This window comes from Carettochelys insculpta, chromosome 5 (assembly GCF_033958435.1).
Source record: "Carettochelys insculpta isolate YL-2023 chromosome 5, ASM3395843v1, whole genome shotgun sequence".
Lineage (NCBI taxonomy): Eukaryota > Metazoa > Chordata > Testudines > Carettochelyidae > Carettochelys > Carettochelys insculpta.
In genome coordinates this window covers 7,400,802-7,420,607 of record NC_134141.1, presented here as the reverse complement: position 1 = coordinate 7,420,607, position 19,806 = coordinate 7,400,802, and the positions used below count along the sequence as shown (strand labels likewise).

General features: G+C 49.5%; 1 protein-coding gene across 1 annotated transcript in view; it reads left to right on the top strand.

Annotated features, from left to right (window-relative positions):
- The window catches only part of ABCA1 (ATP binding cassette subfamily A member 1), a 140,703-nt gene that overhangs the window by 29,830 nt on the left and 91,067 nt on the right, over positions 1–19,806 (top strand). The window contains exons 4-5 of the mRNA XM_074994608.1: positions 5,528–5,669; positions 6,969–7,087. Of these exons, the coding sequence (XP_074850709.1) occupies positions 5,528–5,669; positions 6,969–7,087 (261 nt within the window). The remainder of the gene's footprint in view (positions 1–5,527; positions 5,670–6,968; positions 7,088–19,806) is intronic.

Sequence of the window (19,806 nt, the reverse complement as noted above, 5' to 3'; positions counted from 1 at the left end):
TTACCGTCCGAAGGGCTGTTGTCAGCCGTGGGGCTCTGCTGCTCCACTCAGATGTCAGGCCACGTCCCTCGGCACACTGCTGAGTGCAAAGGCTGTGGGGCAGCTTGTGGGGCAGAGAACGTACCTACAGGCTTGCTGGTACAAGCAGAAGTGTCTTCCCCACAGGAGCGTTCAGAACTCTGACTGCGCCCACCTGTTGGGCAAGGGGGCAGTGCTACTCCCAGCAGGGGGGTGGGAAAGGTGAAAGATAGTGTGGCCCAGTGGGTAGGGCAGGACTTGGACTCAGAAAACCTGGCTTCTCTTTCTAGCACTGACATAGGACCCTGGGCTAGTTCCTTCCCCTCTGTCTCCCATCAGTTGGCTGTTCTAGTTAGAACAACCCTCCAGGGCTGGGGGACAGCCTCTTACGGGACTGTGTAATGACCAGAAAGGTGGGGTCCGATTTCCAGTGCAACATGCGTAGTAAGGAGCATAAAAGCACTAAATATTATCTGAGCTCAGCGCTCGTCAGAGTCTAGGGTCTTAAGGACGCTGCATCCCATCTTGAATCCCATCCAGCTATTTGTTTGGGGGAAAAGGGGTTTACATTGCCTCTTTAGATCCTCTGTGTGGATAGGATAGTCCTCTTACCTCTTTAAAAGACTCACTGTCCTCCACTGAGTTACCGTAAACTCCCCAGCCCTCTGGGATTCTCAGTGTTCAGTGAGCCTGATTTGTTGATCAGCACTCGGTGGTGTCCACTCTTCTGGTGACGATTACCTCCTCGTGCCAGCTGTCAGCTCCTTGTTTCTTTCCTTTAACTGACTATTCCTGGGTGAGGCCTAGTGCCTGGGTTAGGAGGACTTTGCCTGAGAACACTCACTGGGGAGTCCCAGGGGTTTGAGTTTGAAAACTCAATAGAACAGTGGATTATTATGTAGGAAGCTTTGCTGCATGAAGGCGGAATTCCTGTATGAGTGACCACTGAGCAGAAGGCTTCGTGGTAGAGCTTCAACCCAGTCCCTGCACAGAAAAACACTTCATTCACGATCTGGATTCCGTCAAAGTCACAATGCTGAGGTTTGCGCTCGTCCAGCAAACTCTGGGCATGGCCAGTCTCATAAAATCATAGGGCCGGAAGGGACCTCAGGAGGTCATCTACTCCGGTCCCCTGCTTCAAGCAGGCTCAACCCCACCTAAGTCATCCCAGCCAGACCTTGTCAAGCTGGGACTTAAGAACCTCTAGGGATGGGTGTCTTGTGGGTTTTCCTTTTTGCTTAACTAGCCTGTTGCTGTCTGTGGTGTTCGGCTGGCACCGGATGTCTCCCAGGATAACATTTCATGCTTTGTCTCCCCTTGAGGCAGTCAGTGTCTCTCCTTGCAGAGCCTTAGGGTTGTGTTGGGGAAGACAATGACATTAGGGCCTCTGAAACGCAGGGAAAGCTGATGGACTTAGTCAACCCGAGCCTCTGTTGGCGTAAATTAGAGTAACTCAACCAATTCTCATTTGTACCAACTGAGAATCTGGTCTTGTGTGTAGCCTGAAAGCCAGAGGGTTTTGTCCTCTTCCAACTTGCACTCAAATCAGCATATGTCTGCTCTCACGCCTTTACGTTAACAACACTGACAGGATCAGTGTTCTCTGTACGCTTGGGCAGCCGCCCAGCAGAAATTAAGCTACCAGCCAGCTGATTATCAATGCCCACAGCTGGCAGCATGTGACCACATGACTGTAAGAATGGTCTGTCAGGCCTAGTGTCCTGTCTTGAGACAATGGCCAATGCCAGATGCCCCAGAAGGAATGAAGGGAACAGGTAATCATCAAATGATCCACCCCTGCTGCCCATTCCCAGCTTCTGACTGAGGCTAGGGACCCCATTCCTACCCATCCTGGCTAACAGCCATTGATGGACCAATTCTTTGTGAATTTATCTAGTTCTTTTTTGAACCCTGTTGAAGTCCTGGCCTTCAAAACCTCCTCTAGCAAGGAGTTCCACAGGTTGACTGTGTGGTGTTTCTATGGGTGGTGCACCTCACCAATGTCTTGGTGCACAGAAAAAAATTTATTCCACCCAATGGATGGGAAAAATAGAGGGAACGCTGGTCAGGAGCTGAATTTTAATCAGCCATTGTTTGATGTGGAATCTTTCCCTTTTATTTAATAATGTTTTGTTGTCTGAGGCTTTTTGCAGGAACCAAAGAGTGGCATCCAACCACTTTTTAATTCACTTTGAGTTAACATCTCTCCTTCCATTCATTAGCTTCTGAGAATAAGTAACTAGATTCTTTCTCTTAAGCCCCTTTCATGCAATTCAGTTTTGTTGCATATTCCCAGACAACAGATGAGTCTCATAAGGTGGAATGTTGTCTTTCTGAATTGGGAAAATTTTCAGATCACGTCACAGGGAATTCTGGGGCAAGTCTGATAAGTCTTTAGAAGAACAGAATTGTTCTCTGAAACGGCAATCCTGGAGGAGGTTATGAAATGACTTGCAGACAGTTACAAATTGTAAGAGTAACTTAGCAATATCCCAACATTTTCCAACTAGGAGATATAAAGTATTTTGTTGCGATGAACATAGCTCAACACCAAAAACTGTCCACTGCTTAATCTTATCTGAAAAGGACAAGAATGTAACCAAAGGCTTAGCCTAACACACGGCTCAAACCTTGCAGTTCAGGATTTTGCTAATTTTTAACAGCCTCAATTGGCTTAAGTGCTCTTATCTGATACAGCCAGCAAAATTTTTCCCCTTATATAAGTGATAGTTTTGACTTCCACCATAGCCAAATATCCCCTTGTAAATATAGTTCGTCAGCAAGATTGCTGTCTTTATCTTGTGGAAGCTTTTTTTTTTCATCTGTCTCCTCAGGATTTGAAAACATGTTTTGTTTAGAAAAAAATCTGCATTACTACTGGAAAAAAAAAAAGAACATTGTTTACAGTGGTCACTGAAAAGGAATTCAGATATTCTGCATGCTGTACTTCTTAAATGTAGAGGATTTCTGCTTGCTGTGAGCTGCCATTTTGTGTTTCAGATCACCTGCAGCATGCTTCGGAGTGAATCCCAAAATGCACCTGCTCTTGCTTTTGCAGTCTTTGAATTTGTTTGTCCTTTGCTAATTTCCTTAAGCTGAAATTAAAGTGAGAACAAAATAGGTGTTCTGTTCTTTGTGCCTCAGGAAACTTAAATGAAAAGTTTTGCTTGTTTAAATTCCATCCTTGTCACTAAAGAGCTCCAAGATGGTGAAAAAGCTTCCTGGTTCACAAAAGCAGAAAAAGTGAATTTCAACTCACAAAACCATGGAAGTGTTTTGGCCACCCTTCCAGAAAGAAGAATTCGAAACACAGACTCCCAGATTCCGATAGTGATATTAAAGATAGCAGCAGGAGAAGATCGCTTTTCCTAGTAGTGGTGGGAAAAGTCATTTTGCCTTCTCTGTACTGTAAATGTTGCAGCCTTTCCTTTCAGTTCTGTCAGCACAAGAATGTGGCCTCTGTCATTCCATCTGGTAGGAGAGAAGACCCCAACTCATCCCTGGGAAACACTCTGTCACTAGTAATTTTACATGGTTGCCTGAGTAGTTCTATATGAGGCCGTAAGACAAAGGTGAGGAGTGATTTTTATTTCTCTCTAAATTGACCGCCAGGAGCAAGAGCTGGGGTTAGCAAAGGAGCCAAAACTTGCTGAAAGCCATTGGGGAGTTGGCATCTAACTTCCTTAGGTGCCTTTGACAACCTGGGCTAAGGCGGAAGCACCTTCACAAAATAAAAGTACAAAATGCAAATTGATTAGAGAGTGGCCCAAGGCCTGAATCCAAATACTCCTGAATATTACAGGGCTTCCAAACCCCAAATACAAATTCAAACGTTGTGTGCAGGCCTGAGCCAAATTCTCCTCATTAACAGCGGGTTAAATCCAGAACGACTTCATTGGCTTCAAAGAGGTGTGCGTGAGCACACAGAGCTGCCATGGTTAATGGAGTTCCATGTGGAACACCTCACTGGTGGGGGAGTCGGTTCTGTCCCTACGTGCCGTCCCTGCAGCAACGGGAAGGAGTCTTTGTACCTCAGACGTGACAAAAGCAAGGGATAGGAGGGGTCTAGGGGAAATTAGGGAGGTGGCGGGAACCAGACAAATGTTTCTGATAAGGCAGGTCTTTGCCCATGAAAGCTTATGTCCCAAAATATCTGTTTATCCGTGGGGTGGCACAGGACTTCCTGTTGTGTTGTGAAAATACAGACTAACTCGGCCACCCATCTGATACTTGAGACCTAACTGGGGAGCTAGGAGAAGTTAGTATGGCTCTAGGGCCTACTGTGGGGGAGAGCGAAAAAACTTACTTTTGCCAAGGGTTTGTTTAAAAAAAAAAAATGGTGCAGGTCCCTGCTTCTCTCGTCTTGTGGCTGCCTGTCTGCTGTAGTGGCTGCTGGTTTCTAGTCTGTAAGGGAAGCTGTCCTGCTCATCCGTGCATCTGAAGGGAAGATTTACTCTGTCAGCTTTTTGTAGTCCTCAGAGTGCTCTCTGGGAATGTCTACACTCCAGAGTTATTCCAGAATAGTTTATTCTGAAGTTATTTTTCCAGAATAAGCTATTCCCTGTAGACCTGTTATTCTGTCAGCCCCAAAATAAACAAAACTTATTCTGAAATAGTGTGTCCACACACAATATGAACCTATTCTGGATTAGAGCTCTAATCTGAAATACTATGTCTATGCAGAAGCTTTATGTCAAAATAAGATCTTCTGGAAGAGATTATTTTGAAATAACCCCTGTTCCCTGTCTACACAGACCCTATTTTGACATACCTATTTTGAATTAGGTGCTATTGCTTGTGGAGTGAGGTTTACCGATTTCGAAATAAGCCTTCCGCAATTTTGGAATAATTTCAAACTAGCCGTTGTGGTGCACAGATGCTCACAAAGTTACTTTAGAATAGCGGCCGTTATTTTGAAATAACATTTCTGTGTAGACATACCCTCTGGGGTTAAAGCGTCTGCTAGAATGTAAGAAACCAGGGACTGGTGAGGAGGGAATTTGGAGAACGTTTCTAGCGCCAAATTGAGGGCCAAGCCTGGCATTCCTTGTTCACGCCAAAATCCTGTAGATTCTGCATTGCCAGCTCTCTGTCATTGCTATTTTTTAAGTGTCACAATTTTTGGTGTGGGTTTTTTTTTTTTTCCTTCCCTGAAAGGCCTCGGGTCCTGGAATCCTGTGATTAAGTGGGAATTGCCGATTTTGGTCAAAACAAAGTTTCTAGCCTTTATAGGAGAAAAGCTTGAAAACATAATCCAAAGGCCCTCAAAATCTGAAGGGGAGAAAAGGAGCTCATATTTATTATTAAAATATCAGTTTTGTTGGGACTGAACTCAGGATCACCAAATACTTGGCGCTGACAGCATAGTTGATGCTATTAAGAACTTGCAGTGCATAATGAACACGGGAGTGGACCCTAGGCTGTCAAACATTTCTCCCATTTCCTGGCTGCATTTTCAGTTTTGTGAACAAAGGTGTCATTTTTCCAAACACTTGCTTCTTTGTTTTAGGTCACTTTCCAAATAAGGCCATGCCTTCAGCGGGAACCTTGCCCTGGGTCCAAGGGATCATCTGTAACGCCAACAACCCTTGCTTCCGCTATCCAACACCGGGGGAATCTCCCGGTGTGGTCGGAAACTTCAACAGGTCCATGTAAGTCCAAGATCTTTTTCCTTGTGACCAATCTCAGGGAACAGCCAGCCAAGAGTGAGCTGTGGGAGCAGCAGCTGACAGTTTGTTGAGAATTAAGGGTTGAGCTACTTCCAAGACCACCAAGAACTGTATTCTGCAGTGTTGCTTTTCTGCGGATGGTCTGAAGGAACTATCCACAGAGCCTGCAGCTGTGCTACGTAGCATGGCCTGTTGTAGGGAGCCAAAGAATGTGCAAACCCTATACGATGTTTAGGAGTTTATCCTGCTGTCCTCCTCAGGCAGAGCTCCCCATGAAATAGAGTTTTGCCTGACTGAGGAGTGAGGAGAGAGAGAGGTAGAATTTGGTCTGTCGAAAGGAGAAGTCACTCTGTTCCTTGACTGAGGCCAGCTCCACCCTAGGAGATAAAATTGATGTTTAGACACACAAATCCAGCTGTGAGACCTGCATAGCTGGAGTTGATGTTGCTAAATCGAAGTCCAGAAGATCGACTGCAGCAGGGTAGACCTACCCTGAGAAGCTGTTGAATTTGGGAGATGCCACACTGGAGAGGAAAATATGGTTGGCGTCCTTGTGCCCTTCTCTTCCCACCTCTGGGCTTGTCTGTACTTACCCAGAGATGGACGCTCCACAGATCAATCTCCTGGGGTAGATTTAGGATCCACTAAATCGGCCACTGATGGTGTCTCCATCGACGCCCATACTCTACTGGGTCGTGAGGAGTAAGAAGTCAACAGTTTCTCCCATTGACCTTCTGCAGGGGGAATTCAACAGAAATTTGACTTAAGGTCTGACTCCAGGTAGGTCGTTTTGTAGCTGGAGCTGCATATCTTAGGCTGACTTTCTACAGTAGTGTTGATGTGACCTCACTGGGCTCTCAGGACAGTCAGGTCCAATCTGTGCGCAATTCCCCAGCTATATTGGAGTTTGGGGTCAATTGGCTTCGGATAGCTGGAGAAGAACCGTAAAGAAACGGGAGTGTGTTTGTCAAGGTGCCTACAAGCAGCATGTTTACGAACCTCAGTGTTCTGGCCTAGCAGGTGAAACTAGACAGACTTAGCAGAAGCACTTTGCGTCCCTGCATCTTAACCACTTCTAAGTGACCTGAAGCTCCCAGTGCGGTTTTTTTATCTTTTCCTTTAAGACCATTTTTATTTAGTCTTCCTTAAATTGTTCCCTGGGTACAGAAGAGGGTTGGCTTTGGATAGAAAGGAACTGAGACAATGTCTCTGTGGAAGGTGGCTGAGATGGCACCACCTGGCTAGTGACGGCATTGTCTGCTTCCCATCCCTGTCCTGCAGCATTTCCCGCTTGTTCTCTGATGCCAAGAAGTTACTCTTGTACAGCCAGAAGGACAGCAGCATAAAGGATGTGCAGAAACTCCTGGAAAAACTGCAGAAGCTAGGGAACTCTAGCTTAGGTAAGTGAAGGGTGTAAAAGAGCCTTGGCCACCTGGGAGTGGACTTTGCTTTTGCGGTTAGTTGGCACTTCTAAAAATATCTTTATTTTTGCAATGGGTTGAAAGGGAGTGGAGTCAATTCATGATCACTGCTTCTCAGAGCCCACCCTGAAAATGACTGTTTCTCCAGGATCAGTGTTGTGTGGTCTTCTTAGCTTCATTTTCCCTTTTGAAAAGGGGAGGCCTGTGGCAGCCAGCTGCACCAGATGGCTTTAATGTAAAATGACCTCTCTTAGAATGTGGAAGTGGGACTCGTTTGAGACATCTCAGCATTTTAGCCTCTCGCTTGCAGTTTTAGGAATCCCTGACAAGTTGTGGCACCTTATAGACTAACCGAGTTTTTGGAGCGTAAGCTTTCATGGCCAAAGACCCACTTTGTCTTTGCCCACGAAAGCTTACGCTTCAAAACATCTGTTAGTCTAGAAGGTGCCACAGGACTTCTCGCTGTATTTCCAGAGACAGACTAACACAGCTACCCCTCTGATACCCGACAACTTGTATTTTCCAAGACCAATGGTAAAACGGCAAAGCATGTTCTCCAGTGTAGGTGGTATTGGCAGAAAAAACACAACAAATCAGATTCAGAACACCCCGGGTGTGGAAGAGCTGAAGCAGACCTGTAGCATGTTAAAGCAGAGTATTAGCTAAAATGAATACTCCAATGAAACCAGGTGTATTTGGGGCACTTAATTTAATGTAGTCCAGAAGGAATGATTTCTGAAAACAAATGCTGTCTACTGCTTGTACTTCTATGGTCTCCATTACTCTAGTATCTGAGTGCCTCCAGTTTTTCATGTTCTAATCCTCACAGCACTTCTCTCCTGCATAAGTGTGTTACATCCCCTTTCCCAGGTGGGGAAGCAGGGCACAGAAAGATTGTGAGTTGCCTAAGGTCACACCAGAAGGTTGTGGCAGAACAGGGGACTAAACCTGAGTTTCTAGGGACCCTGGCTAGCACCTAGCCATTGGCTCACCCTTCCTCTTGGAATGTAATGGCCCTAACCAGACAGCTTTTAAGAGTTTTGTGGACTCCTTTGTAAAGGAATAAGTGTTTATTCTGTAGGTTGCTTTTTGTGTGCTACCTATTTTCCGCATCTCCTATTCGGAATGGTGGTGGGGGTGGGAGGCGGTTTCAAAAGAAGTAGAACGTCAATCATTGGAGATTTCTAAGAACAGGTTAAATAAACATCTATCAGGGATGATCTAGATGGTACCTGGTCCTGCCAGGAGCGCAGGGGACTGGACTTGATGATCTCTCGCGATCCCTTCCAGTTCTAGTATTCTATGATTGTGACCGGGTTAGGCCAGAAAGCTAGCTGAGCGAGAGAGGCAACACCTGGCAAAGGAGCGGAGGGTTACCCCAGGGCAGCGAGGATCAGCTGAGCTGGGGAAGCTGCCAAGGAGGGGCTGCTGCAAAGCAGACCTAGCTGAGCTCACTTGAGGCTGCCCTAGGACTGGTTAAAAGGCCTGCCCTGCTTGGAATGAGAGTGGGAGTGGACCAGGAGGTTGGAGTGGGGAGACCAGAGGTGAGAGTGGGTTAGAGAGCAGAGAAAGAGCTTCAGCAGTGCCAGAGGCAGGTTGGGGAGGTGAAGAGTCCCCCACAGGTAGGGTCACCATCCCTCCCATATTAGGCGGGACAGTACCAAACAGGCGTCCCCACTTGTTTTTTAAAAGGGAATAATTGTCCCCTATTCGGACCCTCCCCATCTGACCTTTTCCGCCAGCAGCTGCTGGTCGGAGAGCACCTAGGTCACTTTCCCGAGCCTCGGGGAAGAGGGGGAGCGTGGGCGGCTGCCAGGTCCCTGCCGCTTCCCTGGAGCTCAGGGAGGGCTGGCGGCTGCCGCCTCCTTCCCAGCACCCTGGGGCTTGGCAGAGCTGGAAGAAGCCCCCTCTCCTCCATATCTCCCTGCCCCATATTTGGGACAGGTAGATATGGTTGCCCTACTCACAGGGAAAGTTTGGGACTTCCCTCTCCCCAGACAGTCAGGAGGGAGGGGGCCTCCCTCAGCGTCAGGCCATTGGGGCAGGTTCCAGCTTGGGCCTGTAGTGCCTGAGCTTACCCATGGGATGCTGAGCAGGACAAGGGGTTCAAGGCCCAGGAGCGAGGCTGACTGCTACAGATTCCATAAGTAACTGCCCAAAAACTAACGAAAGCATCAAGCTGCGTACGTGCTTCTAGGCCTTGATCCTACAACTGTCTCTGCTTGGCCAGGCTCCTGCATCCAGGTGGAGCCTTGCTGAAGTCAGTGGGATTAAAGGACCTGTTACAAAGTTTTAAGTGCTTTGCAAAATCCAAGACTTAATGAGGAACTGCACAATTTTATTACTGTGCCACTTCACCCAATCTACTAGCCCTGGCCCCACAGGAGGGGTAATCTGGCCCCGACCCCAGGTGTGCTCCAGTCAGCTGCTTTGGCTGACTCAGTGGCACCTGTGGAGGGAGGCCATGGCCTCTGTTGATGGGTGCACGCATGCAGAAGATCTGTGCCTGAGACTTTCTGAAGTGACGAATGACTTGGCTGCCTCACTTGGGCCCCCAGAACAGAGCTGGACTCCCAGAAAGGGTGTGCTGAACATCAGCCTCCTTCTAAGGTGCCGGATTGGGAACTGGATATTTGAGGCACCTAAAGTCATTGGTCACTTTTGGAAAAACCTTGTCTGCCTTTGACTGGCATGTCTTGTTCCCCTTGAAAATCAGCCACTGAAGCACCAGTGCCTTCGGATGGGGCAGAGGCACCCAGAACTCAAACTGGGCAGAATAGTTCTTGCAGAGTAACCATGCCCACAAGGCTTGCTTTCATGTGTTCTGTTTGTAGTGAAGCTTGCAATCCGATCAGGGCCACAAAGCTGAATTAGATGGTTCTTGGGCGGCCAGAGGGAGGGAGTGGGTAAAATACAGTCCAGGATCTGGTCCGTAATGTATCTGTCTGGCCCATGGCACAGTGGTTGGAGGCTGCCTGTGGTAAGAACCTGCACGTGGCACCCCTGACCACACTCCAAGCCTCTGTCCCAGGTCAGAAGCTCATCCTGTACCCAGACACGCTCCCAGAGCCCCCATGCTGTCTTGCACCCCAACACTGTGCCCCAGCCTGGAGCTCCCTCCTTCACCCAAAGTCCCTTCTGGACCTTGTACCCCCTCTGATAATATAGCGGAAATGTGCAGGCTCCCCTCCCCACAGTGAAAATTCTTGCCCGCTCTGGGTTATCCAAGTCAATGCAGGGATGCCCCCAGTGTGCTATGTAATAAACCTTGGTGGATTTATTGCACAAACCAGGTTCAGAGCAAGCCTGGCAAAGAGCTGTTTTTTGTAGTGAGCTAATTAAAAAACCCAACCGATTCGAATGGGTGTAAGTAAAAAACCCCCCCAATTAGCCATGATTCTGGATCCAGGACAGACCCTCCATTGTTGGGCTGGCGCAGAGGGAACAAAGCCCAAGTGTCTGTGTCACATTACGCTCACTTTCAAACACTTCGTTAAAACAAGCCAGGGAATTTCCTGTCAGGTCCTCCTGGCTGCCTGACCTTTCTCCAGCTACACACAATAAAGGCTCTTTCAGCTTTGACCTGGATGACTAAATCTTAGAGGACCAGGAGGAAGACGAGGGAGACGGGTGGGTGTCCTGCCACTCCCAGCAACCCAGCATTGTCCTCTCTACTGGGATGTCCTGATTCTGCCTGGACCAAAGCTTGCTCTTGGGAGAAATTCCTTGGGATTCTATTAGTGATCAAAAATGCAAAACTTCTCCTAGTGGGGAGGGTGGCTTTTTTCCATGAAAAATGCTGAAAACCTTAATATTAGAGGATGTTCATCTCAGTAAAATGTTTGCTTTAAAATTCAAAGTGAAATCTTCTCACTCTTTGATCCCTTCACCATTTTCCTTCTGTAAAAACAGGGAAAGCCCTAAAAATTGAAGTTAAAAATTTGAATTAAAATTAGTATTTCCATAAACTGACCATGCTTATCAAAAGCTTGGAAAAAAACAAACTGTCAAGTTGTTCCAGGAGCAAGAAATGAAAAGACCCAGTGCTTTGACTAGCTTTCATTTATTGCAAATAATTAGCACTTATAGCAGCTAAAGGCCTGAGCTAGCGGTGGGCTGCATTGTGGAGGGATGCTGGACAGCCCCCTGCTATGGGCCAATATCGCATCGTATGGTTTTTGCGTCCGTTGCAAGAAAAGGCTGTGGTCATGTCCATGTCCAGGGGAAAGAGACGACACTAGAGGCAAGCTCACACTTAATTCCTTATGCATGGAGGGAGGGCAGAGGAAACATTAAAGGCTATTTTCTTGTTCCATCCCCTTAAAGAAAAATGTAATAACTGCAACGCTCCTCTGTCTTGTACTGACCTGGCCCTCAGTACTGTGGTGTATGTGTAGCACAGCTTCCTTGGGTTCCGCCTCTGCTCAGTTCTCAAAGGCATGCTGGGGCCCTGGGTTTAGTAACCCCCGGTGTACTTCCTTGGTCTTGTTCCCAGAAGAGACCCAAAAATTCTTTGCTTGCCCCCACACCTGCCCCAGTGTTCGCCCGTGAGGCTTTTATCTCATCCCACGCTAATTAGGTTGCAGCTGTCTCCCCTGCCCCAGGTAAGGCCAGGTTACCCCCAGCTTGCTCTAATTTGCTCCCGTGAAGAGGAGTGGGTGTGACAGGGCTGAATCGGCAAACTTTTGCTCAGCCCCCTGTCCCAGTGAGCACCGTACGCTCTTAAATATCTGTACCACGTACCTGTCACATTAGGAAGTGTTGTTATAGTCCTTTCCTCAGCTGGAGAACTGAAGGCACAGCGACAGGGGTGGTGCATCTAAAACTGCACAGGAAATCTATGGTCCATCAGGGGACAGAACTTAATTTTTAGACTGGGATCCATTTTCTTCTGCTGGGGGTTTACACCAATATAACTCCACTCCCTTGACGTCAGCGGAAGCTTAGCCTAGTCAGGAGGAACAGGCTTCGTAGGGATGGTCCCTCTTGGTGTTAATGTTTTTCCAAAGAGCACATACCTTAACTTGGCAAGATCCACTTGTCTTAGTGGTGAAAAAAGGAGATTGCTTACAGCAGTGGCCTGCAGGGCAGGGTGATACAGTGGTTTTGACAGCTGGATTAGGAAGAAAAGTAGTTCCCATAAATGGGCTGCTGCTGTTTAGAGGTGTTTTGCCACCAGTTCCGATTTCTCCCGGATCAGTCTGATTTGTCCCTCCATTGTGTAAGTAAATACACCCGAACTCTGCTGCGCTCAGTGGAGTTATGTGAGATTGATGGGGTGGAACTGGCCAAAATGTGGCCTGTCTTGTGTCCCTTCCCAGTGCAGCTGGTTTTAGGGGTCCATTCATTCCTGTGCACCCCTTTTCCTGAATCGGCTGCTGCCCAAATGGCCCAACCTGTGTCTACAGAGACCACAAGGAGGCTTTGGTTCTCGCTTGCCTGCTAGACATACACTATGGCATGAAACTCCTCCGAGAGACAAATGGGGTGAGAGTCACCCATGGAGCGCAGGCCAAGCCCAGCATTTTATCTGCATGTAATGAGGCCAAACAGCAGAAATTCTGGCACTGCTGCTGGTTGCATCTTCTATGTGAGCATGGGGGCCTCACCCTGGTAGAGGCGTTGGGTCGGGTCCTGGCAGGAGGGGTGTTGGGAGGGTGGTTCTTGCAAAGCAGACAAGACGGCCCAAGGGAAGCAGGAGATGGACTGACCCAGAAAGGGGTCTTATAGCATTTGGGTCATACACAGCTTGTCAGAGGGGGCTTCTCCCTCTGGAGCATTCAGACTGTGGCCTGTTCTGACTTGCCAGAGCACGTGGGCCCTCTGTGTTTCAGTGGGCATCAGAGACCCCCCCGCTAACACGGAGAGCTTTCCTCCGCTTCTGCAACTCGGCACGTTCCACTCAGCACCAGCTGAGCCTGTGCCAGCCCAAGACAGGGCAGAGTCCAGAGGTTGCATCTGACCCTGGCTGACCCCTCTCCTCACAGAGCAACAGGCAGGACTCAGCACAGCCACAGCCTCTGTGCCTCCTGGGCGTAGTGCAGGGACTCAGCCATGCATATCCAGGCTGCTGCATCTTTCTCAGCTGCTGTGGAACTGCATCTTGCTGTAAAGACCCCCTGAGCTGGGAGTAAAGGGCTATGTCCCTGGGAGTTGAATACTACCAACAAAAGCTCCTCTGATAGACAACAGGAGCCACCAGCTTCCCTCCAGTGTGGCTCTTTATTTAATCTGCCCTTTTTTTATCCTCTAAGGCTGGGGTCAGCGGGAGGCTGGGGCCTCTTTCACACAACTGGAGCAGCTGGGCCTGTTGCCCACTGAGGCAACACAAAGTTAATTATTTCTGAGATCCCTGTCGCCCTCCCCACTCTAAAAATGGTCCGATGCACTTGGGGCCGGGACAGGGCTTGTCTTTGCCTCTGCTGGCTTTTGGAGCAGGCCCTGACCACTTACTAACCTCTGGGGCTTTTTTCCTGTGAAGGAAGCTCTGCCTCTTCTGTTTGCTGTAGGGCCGCCTACCCTGTGTTTTCTTTGGTGCCTGTATATGCTGCTGAGTCAGCATTTGCCAGAGGCCTTTGACTTTGGACCCCACAAGAAGTGAGCAAAGTGGGTCAATTATATCATGGAGCTGAAAGAGTCTTTGCATCCAAGGGCTCGTTTCCCTTGGAGTAGGAAGCCCCGAGAGCTGGGGTGGCCAACCAGTTAATGACCAAGAGCCACCAGGCTGGTGTGCAAAGAGCCATGTGTTGTATATTTATTTTTATTTATCTATATGGATGAGGGCTGTTCCGTGCAGGGGTGGGCAAGAAAAGCCCCCCCCCGGCCACATCCAGCCCATTAAGCCTTTAAATCTGGCCCTAGGCAGGGGGGATCTTCAGGTGCCACTAATGCCCCTAGGAAAATCCCTGTTCCTATTGGACAGAAACTGATCGAGCTGAGATTTTTCTGGGGGCAGGAGCAGCGCACAAAACTGGCCAATGGGAGCAGAGAGATTTTTCTGGGGGTGGGAAGCAGGGCACCAAACTGGCCAATGGGAGCAAAGAGATTTTTCTGGGGGTGGGAAGCAGGGCACCAAACTGGCCAATGGGAGGGGAGAGATTTTTCTGGGGGTGGGAAGCAGGGCACCAAACTGGCCAATGGGAGCAGAGAGATTTTTCTGGGGGTGGGAAGCAGGGCACCAAACTGGCCAATGGGAGGGGAGAGATTTTTCTGGGGGTGGGAAGCAGGGCACCAAACTGGCCGATGGGAGTGGAGAGATTTTCCTGGGGGTGGGAGCAGCGCTCAAAGCCCTCCCCCTAGCACAGAGCACCACATGCACTGGGGCTGCTGGCAATGGGGGAGGGTGGGGCAAGCTCTGGGACACTGTACCACTCCCACACCCCTCCCCCAGCTCCGGATCCTTCCCTGCACTCATCCTCCTGCCTCCTAGTACTCTGCCCCAGGTCAAAATCCTGTCCCTGCGCCAGATCCGCCCGCCAGCCCCACACCCTCTCCTGCACCCCGGCCCTAGCTCCCTTCTGCAGCCGACCTCCACCCCGGACCCCGCAGCCCCTCCACGGGAAAGTGCAGCCCTTGACCACTTACCAAAATCTTGGAGTGCCCCCACCCTGCCATCAAAAATAATTGCCCACCCCTGGTTTAAGCCCAGGCTTAGGTTAGGGGTGTGAGTAACATCACTGCATCTTACAGGCAGCACGCGCAGGAGCTACAGCATCCCTCCGCGGCGCTGTGCAGCCTTAGCGCCTAACCCAGGAGGCAATGGGCACCCCCAGGGAGAGGCTCTGCAGCCTGAACGCCTTTAGTCCTTAGGGAGAGCCCAGGGTGCTCAGCACCTCACAGGGTCGGGCCTATTCTCCAGGCATTATGGAAGCAGCTGCCACCTTACGCTGATCCTTCCCGTGGTCAGAGAAGCCAGCCGCTACCATGGGTCCTGGGGCAAAATGGGAGGCGGCCTGGTTCCATGCCCCCAGAAGGGCCGGGGCCGAGGGCAATCAGCCCTTAGCGCTGCTTTGATCTGTCGTGCTGCATCTTCCCTCCAGCTGGGGCTCCCACAGCACTTCAGAGTGGCCTGGAGCTCCGGCCACGCCTGCCAAAGTAGCAGTGGCAGCAGCCAGATCTCCAGGTCCCTTGGAAATGGTGGGCCCTGGGCATCTGCCCCCTCTGTCGTCCCCCCTGCCCATGGTGCTCTTTCAGCAGGCAAAGGGTGTTGGGAAGAAAGGAGCGTGGTCCCCAGCAGAGAGCACAGCTGTGTTTCCCATCCCAGACAAAGCTCTTTGCAGAGATGCATTGTAGCCAACGATCCCTCTAATTTTTAACATCCACGTGCAGAATAAATGTTATGTGCACCAAGGAATGTGAGATGTGTGCCACCAGTAGAAAAGCACAGGGCCTGCTGTGGGCACTCCGCTAGGCAGCAGGGTGGCATTTGACTCTCTCCTGGGTGGCTGCCCAAGTGCTCAGCTTACAGGCTTGTATTGTTTCAAAGTTAAACCATCCAGAAGGCTTTCAACAGCTATCAGCACTGCTGCTTAAATTCTGTGAGCTACCAGGCCCTTAATCACCACACAGCCCGTAGGACAAAGAAACAAACATTCAAAAGAAGCAAAAAAAAAAAAAGAAAAATCCCCCAAGCCAGGTCCTAGATCCTCTGCCCTTCCCTTCTGGTGTTGATAAATTGGCCAGAGTGAGCATTTCAGAGGTGAGAGCCAGAGACCAAGAGCCGTGGACTGACTGATCGCCACGCCAGACGCATGCCGTGCAGCCCTAGGTCTAGCCCCTTGGCCAAGTTTTCAGTAGCTGCTCTAAGGCTCCCATCAGCAGTGCTTTAGGGGATGCTGAAGGGCTCACAGGATGGAGTCCTGTGTTGAGGAAATGTTCCCACACGGCTTCTGCAAATTGCCGTGCTGTGTGAGGGCAGTCTGTGGGGTCAGCCTAGAGATGCCGCCTCCCACAGGAAAGACCAGGTCTTTGGCTCAGTGTTACTCTCTAGCGATGAAAACCAGAGGGTGATGCTCAGCCTGTGGCCTGTTAATTTCCAGGGATCACAGGGCTGCGGAAGCAGAGTCACCAGTGGATGGTATCAAAGAGGTAGCCATGTTAGTCAGTGGATGGTCAGCTCCTGGCTTCTGCCTTCCAGGGACCCCACAGGGACTCTGCTGCTTCACTCTGGAATCTGTTCCGAAAACAATAACAGGGCCATGAAAAGAGACAGATTCACCCAATACCCCCCGGAGTGGTCCAAAAATCTCAGGCTTTCCTAGGCTGCAACCGAGGCCATTTCAGCACAGCCTGCGCTTACCATCTTGCCCTCCCTTTCCCTAAGGAATCGCTCGCTTGTTTGTAGTAGAGACAACGTAGAAAACAAAGTGTCCTGTGTCCGTGTGTTACAGTCCCTGTACTCGGTGTGGGGAAAGAGGGACTTGTCGTGCATTCTGGGCAATCCATGTCTGAGCTCTGCTATGAAAATACAGGAATGTGCTGATTGAAGAAGTGCAGAAATAACTTACTGAATGATAAACTGGGGAGAGGGACTCTCTGAGGCCTGAAAAGGCAGCAGAACTCTGCTTCTGCTGGGAGCGTGAAGGCAGCGAGGTGTTAGATCCTCTGGCAGGCTAGATACTTGCCCACATTTTTCTACTGTATAATATTTGTTTAGCCTTAAAGAAGAATAGCCCCCCTCCCCCCTCACACACACACCTCTCAGCACTCCTGTGATTCAGCTTACAAAACAGATGACCATCCAAAAACGATATAACTAGTGACTGGTGTGTGTTACTGTACAAACCCTCCCTGAAAAACTGCCAGCCTCAATGATTATTTACCTTAATACGCTGGGTGTCCTGGCTCATATTTACAAGTGTGCTGGGGATTGTTTTAATAGGAGTAGTGCTTTTCATTGCCCAGACCGCCATGTGCCCAGGCAGTTGCCTTTCAGAAAGTCTGAGTCCTGGAATGCTAAATAACCAAGAATCGGCAAACAAAAGAGTAACATCACGAAATGTGCGTTAAAGCAAATTCGGAACCCTGTAGCTGAACTGATTGGAATGAAGAGGGTTGCACCTTGTCTTCGCAAGTCCCGGCTTTGCGCTCTGTATCAAGCCACGTTATCAGAGCTCCCGTGTACAGGTTTTGGCAGACGTGATTAGCTGTGTTACCTGTGCAGTTTTGGTGTGTTTGGGAGCGTGGATCTGCCCCATCACCCAATGAGGGGGCATTAGGGAGAGTCTTTGCATTGACGTCAGCAGACTCTGAATCAACATCATGCTATGGCAATGGCAAAACTTCACAACAAAATTTTTGGTAGTTTCAGAGTGTGGCCACGAACTTGCTGGTGGCTCGGTGGATGCTTTGCGCTAAAATCATTTAACTTTAAGGATAACAAATAAATGCACGCACGTACGCATCCAAATTGTAACATTTATATAGGGCTTTTTGCTGCCTGAAAAATAAGTGTGGTGAAAAGTGATATTTGCATATTCGTTCATATCGCTTTTCACAGCAGACTTAGTAGCTAGCTGAGAGGCTGAGATAAGTGTAGTAAAGAACATGCAAATATCACTTATTCCAGCCTCTCAGCTATCTAGTAAGTCTGCTGTGTCAAGTGATCCTTTCAAGTTTCTTAATACAGATTGAACCTTTCTAGTCTGGCACCCTCAGGGCCTGCCTGGTGCTGAACCAGAGAATTTGATGGACCACAGGAGATCGATACTAACACTTCCACTGCTTACTGGGCTCTCAGAAGACATTTAGGGGTAAATTAGAGCTAAATAACAGCACAGAACCCTGAGAGCCAGGACTGGTGGCTGCAAACAAGCTTTATGGGACTGTGCGAAACTTGGCCACACCTGTGATAAGTGGTCATCAGCTAACTAAAATCACGTCAGGTTAGGGACGTTGCCAGATGAGAGAGTGTCGGACTAGAGAGTTTAAACCTGTATCACTTTTCTCAGCAAGCCCCAGGACAGGTTAAGTCCAGCTGGGGGGTAGCAGGTCCCAGAGTAGTAGGGTGTGTGTGGGTGGCCAGAGCCAAGGGGTCAGCTCGCACGGCTGCTTGGCCAGAGCTGGGTGTTGCTTGGGTGAAGCCAGGGGTCAGCACCCAGAGCCAGCAGCCAGAGCTCACTGCTAGGACCGCATGGCAGGAGGTGTGGGTTGGTGCCCAAAGGCCTGTGGCCAGGCACCAGAAGTCACGCCAGTGGAGTCTGCTGCCCAGGGGTTCCCTCTCATTTTTCCATCCATGGGTGGAATAAATTTTGTTTTGTGCAGATGTGCACCGCCAATAGAAACACAGGCTGGCAGCTGTGGGTGCTCTGCTAATCAGTGTGGCAGCTGCCCAAGTGCTCGGCCTAGGGGGAACACTGCTGCTGCCCAGCCCTTCCTGCCAAGGTGGGTCCAGAACTCACCTGGGCTTCTGCAGCACTGTGCCCTGTCGGCCCCCAGAGGCCACATAACACGCAGCTGCATCCAGGAGTAACAGAGGGGGCGGGAGCAGGGGGATACTTTGTCTCTGGCCATTGCTGCCCACGAGACGGCCATGCCCATATGCAAAGCCCCGGTGGCTGCATGCTGTCACGCTGGCCACCCGTGAGAAGCGCTGCAGGAGACGGGGTTCAAGGCACACAGAAAAGTGGGCAAGGCAAAGGATCGGGAGCAACCACCAGACTCCTGAAAGAATCAGGCTTTAACCCAAGAGCTCATTTCAAAATAGATTAACAAATGTGTTTGACAACAGCTGTGTGAAATAGTCACCCCCAGCACTGCCTCAGCACCACGCTGCAGGACAAAGACGCAACTGCCTTAAAACTCTGCTGTTTGTGCTCAGGTTTAACCAACTCCCCATCCTGACCCGGTGGGGCCAGAAACCAGCTTTATAAACCCCTTAGCTCCTTTTTCTTTCGGTTTCATCTAACCAGCCCCGCCCCGTTCTTTTTATTTGTTGGGTTTTCAAAAAAACCTTTCTCTCTTACCCCTCACCAATCAAAACAATTTCCTCTCTCATTTTGCCTTGGGAGGGGGGGTCCCCCCAAACCCAGACAAATCAAATTAGAAGCAAGCAAGCAATGCATATGTGTAGCACTCCTCCGTGGGGAGCTGCCTTCCCTGCAGTATTACATTTCCAACCCCCCATGGGGCTGCGCAAAGGCAGAAATCGGAGCGCTCGCGGGATGACCCAAAATGGAGTCTGCAGTCCCATCATGCAGTGCGGCTTCTCTTGATACAAAAGAACTTGCTGCCCAGCACAGGTCTGTGCACTGGGATGCGGCAACTGAGGGCGACGCTGATGGGTGCCCTTAATTCCGGGAGAGTGTTCCATAATGTTAATCCCATTGTGGGTTTTGCTTTGCCTTAACTTCCAGAGCTGCCACCTTGGCCACCCATTTGAGCCTGTCAGTCTCAGGAGCTGAGGTTTTCAAAGCCATCGGGGGTATTTAGGCATAGAGGGCAGGAGTTTCAAAACCAGTTCATGGAGGGTTAGAGCAGCTCCTACTAATGTCACTGGGAGCACATTTTAGGTAATGCCGATTGCCCGTGAAGGTCTCATTAAATTCTTCTAGTAAACTGAACGGAAGTTGTGTCGAAATCCTTTCGTGGCATGTCTCTCTGTGACAGTGTGTCTGCACAGCAAAGTAATTTTGGAATAACGGCCGTTCTTCTGAAATAACTTCGCGAGCGGCTACACAACAAAACTGCTATTTTGAAAT